Source organism: Cystoisospora suis (assembly GCF_002600585.1).
Source record: "Cystoisospora suis strain Wien I chromosome Unknown contig_1292, whole genome shotgun sequence".
Lineage (NCBI taxonomy): Eukaryota > Apicomplexa > Conoidasida > Eucoccidiorida > Sarcocystidae > Cystoisospora > Cystoisospora suis.
Window position 1 is genome coordinate 1 of NW_027154092.1, and position 3,849 is coordinate 3,849.

General features: G+C 43.9%; 1 protein-coding gene across 1 annotated transcript; it reads left to right on the forward strand.

The window, feature by feature from the left end:
* The first annotated feature begins 40 nt into the window (after nt 1-40).
* CSUI_003035 (uncharacterized protein) lies at nt 41-3,673 on the forward strand. The gene is made up of 2 exons (XM_068063233.1): nt 41-199; nt 1,221-3,673. Exons 1-2 carry the CDS (start codon nt 92-94, stop codon nt 1,434-1,436), a joined length of 324 nt encoding a protein of 107 aa, XP_067924789.1. The 5' UTR covers nt 41-91; the 3' UTR covers nt 1,437-3,673.
* Nucleotides 3,674-3,849: the final 176 nt, after the last annotated feature.

A 3,849-nucleotide genomic window follows, 5' to 3' on the forward strand; every position in this document is an offset into this window, starting at 1 on the left:
TCTTCATTTTTCCTTTTATTATTTTTCGATTTGTCTTCAGGTTATCTTTATTTTCTTTCAAGTTGCACGTTCACCTTTATTGTGCGTGTTAATGAACGAACGAACTTTGAGTCACCGTTGCCTGCACTCGTGTACGGGCAGGCGTCATGGCTGGCCTTGGATCTTCTTATGCTTCTCTCTCATCACATTCCTTCCACTGGTAAATCGAAGTCAAAAAGACACACACGCCAATCTTCTTAACAGAACAAGAAGATCATACGGATAAGAAAGACGAAGAGAAAGAAGATAAAGAAGAAGAAGATAAAGAAGAAGCAAAAAGGCAAAAGAGAAGAGAGACACGACAAACACACACATGCAGAAGATTAACACTCGACTCAAAGAATCGAAAGAAGGAGAGAAAGAGATAAGAAAGAAAGGTGCTGAGGAAAGAGATGGGGATTAGAGAAAGGTGTCTGAAAGATCAGAACGGATACAAAGAATTTGAAGTGTCTATCGTCTTGTAGGAGGGATAGAGTTTTAATGTGAACGTGCGGTTTCATCATTCATACAGAAGTAGTAGTAGCAGGAGGAGTGTTTCTTTTTCTTTTGCTTCTTTTCTTTCGACTCCTTCATATCGATGACATCCTTCTTTGTGTGAGTTGTGGGAATAGTAGCATCGACTGGGGAGAATTTCCTTTTTAAATTCTCCTGGGAAAAAGGAAGGAGAAAAAGAAGAGAAAGAAGAGTCTAGAGTAGAGAGGGGGGTTTCTTATGAGCAAGATCTTTCATGGATAGAAAGGGTCTCTCATTCTTGTCGTAACAGGTATCGACATCTCTTCTTCCCTCTCTCCACAGGCCCACTACTCCTGCTAGAGATCCCGATATATATCTATACCTCTCTATACATAGGTACATCTGTACATACTCTATCTAATATGTGCCTATATGCATACACGTATGTTGTGTATGGTGGCTCGAAGGTTCTGTCGTATAGATTCGTGTCAATGCATACCCATGTCGAGGTAGATGAGACCGCGGCGCGTGAATTTTAAATGCTTGCACAAGAACTCTTCTTTCTTCTTTTTTGTATCCATCTGTCTCTCTATCTATTTATCTATTCATCTATCACTCTATCTTTAGTCTTTCAATGCGTCTTTAATCTCTTTATCTATGGTCCCTTACCAGTCTCTCTGTTGATCTTTCTTCGTCGTTGTCTTTAATTTTTGTCTTTGTGTTGATAGTTGCGGGGGAGTTGGAGGGGAGTGCGTGTCGCCTTGGAGTTCCAAACTTCTTCCTTCCAGACACCCTCAAAGGTCAGTCAAACCTTCCCCACCATACCACGCACCCCACACACTAAGAGGAGAAGAAGAAGAGACAGCCGTTTGGTCTCCGGTCTTTTGATCAAGAGACATCTCATGGAGAGGAAGATCCGTCTCTTCTCTTGTCTCCTCTGCTGACGACGAGTGATGCCGATGAAGAGAAGAAGAGATAGAAGGAGACGAATTTATTGGAGCCGCGTCAAGCCCTCGTGAAGATGTATGAGACTGCAGTCGTTGCTGTCTCCAGAGGGCTGTATTATATTGCTTGCATGATCCATACGTATACATCAACTGTTGTGCTAAGCTCATGAGTTCTCTGTCTGTCTGCAACGATTCGAAATCGCAGTCTATAAGAATACCTATACACCCCGATCTACACAGAGGGCATTTTGAGCACCCTAGGCCCCTTGTTTGCAAGGAAGAAGAAGAAGAGAGAGAAGAAGATGTATGGTCGGAGCTTTCATGTTGTCCTTTCTGAGGCGCTCTACTGAAGAGAAAAGGCTTTTCCTCTTGGTTTCTGTTATGATTATGGGGGTGACTTGGAGGATGAAGATGATAGGGCTCCTCCTTCAGGAGATCTTTCTTCTCCTTCCTTTCTTCATCTTCTTTCTTTTGTACCGTCAAGTCTTCTTCTTGTTTCTCTTCATCTTCTCCCTTGTCTCTCTGTTTCTCTAACGTCCCATAAATTGGAGGATGAGAACAAGAATGAAGGAGATGACTGTTCTTATAAGAGGAAGACGTAGGGGGAGAGGAAGAAGACGTAAGTGACGGGGGTGATAGGAGGCTTGTCGATGACGCACAAGAAAGGGAAGCTGAGGTGTACGTACACCCGACGGAACAAGAACAACCTTGTTCTTGAGGGTTGATAACGACTCCAGCTAACTGACATATAGGAACAACATGTTGACGAGGAAAGGACGAGGAAGGTTTTCTCTCAGCATCTAAAGAAAACGACAAAGGAGAAGAGGATGAAAAAGAAAGACAACGCCGTCCAGGTTCTTTGGTAGTAGAGGCGCATGAAGAGAATGTGCCTCGTGATGAACCAGAGCTCCTACTACTACTACAAGAAGAAGAAGACTCTTGATATGTTTCTCCTTCTTCATTGTCTCCCCTTGGAATGAGAACTTGACCTTTCTGGAGTCTCATGCTTCTTTTCTTTTCCTTTTTCATCTCCTTCATCTTCAGATAACGCTCATGCCGAGCACGCTTCCGTAACTGCCGTTTTGATTCTCCTGTTGAAGAGGAAGAAGATAGAGACACAGGGGAACTCGACGGTGAAGTAGAAGAACAGCAAGTGGAAGAAAAATCATAAGAAGAGGAGACTAAAGGAGGAGAAGAAGAAGAGGGGGATGAACAAGAACAAGAAGAAGAAGAGGAAGTTTCCGAAGTCATGGTGATTCAGTCTGAAAAGTGAAGACGACTCTCTGGTTGTGGGAAACTTCTCTCTCTCTCTTTTCTCTCCTCCACCTCCTCTTTCTCCTGCATAGTTGTGAGGAGAAGAAGATTGTGGGGAAACCTTTCGCTTTCCCTTCTCTCCGTGTGTTTCTCACCGCCTTATAAAAACCCTTATTTTTCTGGCTTGTTTCTTTAACTTCAAACGAGAAGAGATTGCGTCAGCTGTCAAGTCGGTTCTTCCGGTTGATCTGTTTGATACCGCAGAAATGAAAGAAAGATAGGACACCAGGTAGAAACTAGAGAAGGAGACCTCCCATTGTGGTCTTATTGACCTTGTCACGGGGTACGTAGGTAGGCAACGGGGAGAAGCAAAGAACAGTGAAAGGCAAGGAACGATGTGGCCATGGAGACAGAGAAAGAAAAAAAGAACATGAGGCGTAAGGACTGGAAGAAGAAGAACTTGCAAACTTCGGGAAGTGGTCTACTTTCGAAATGAATGAAATAACAAACGAACACATGCAAACGCTTTTGTCAAGACTGAAGGGAGCTACGTGAAAAGTGTACGAAGAAGAGAAAAGAAGAGGCAGATAGTCACCTTAGAGTCCCTTCGTGAGTTGTCGCGAGGAAGGTCTCTAATGTAATTTGTCTTTCTTCTTCTGTTCTTTTCGGGTCTCTTTCTTTCTAACTCCACCTTAGATGGGAATTGGAAGAGACCGTGAACGCATGTACATGCAGCAGAAACCGTTGGTTACGGGAGAGGGACATCGATGATCCTTGCTCTTCCCCGCCGAGCATTCTGACTGGCACTCATTTTGACTAAAGGCGTCCATCTCAATCTATTTCTTAAGCTGCCAGCATGCATTCGATCGAGACTCCTTCTCCGGTCTGACTAAAGCAGCGGAGGCAGACAATTTCGGCCTGATGATGTTGATGAAAGCGGCTTCGGCTTGAGTTCACTCGAGCAAAGACTTTTCAGCTCTAGTTTGAGCATATCGATTGACTTAAGGAGTGCCTACACTCAGGCCGATGGTCGGTCTTTTGGTTCGCAATTGACGAGCACAAAACCAACACCGTTACGGTACTGTTATCTTCACTGCTTTCATTCATTCACTTTCCTTGTGCCCGGCTTTCTTTGGAGAATGATGGTGGAGACACA

Excerpts from the sequence above, each read along its gene's own strand:
- CSUI_003035 (XM_068063233.1), top strand. The coding sequence starts at position 92 with ATGAACGAACGAACTTTGAGTCACCGTTGCCTGCACTCGTGTACGGGC. Across the intron at positions 200-1,220 it reads TCATCACATTCCTTCCACTG|TTGCGGGGGAGTTGGAGGGG; the intron begins GTAAATCGAAGT and ends TTGTGTTGATAG.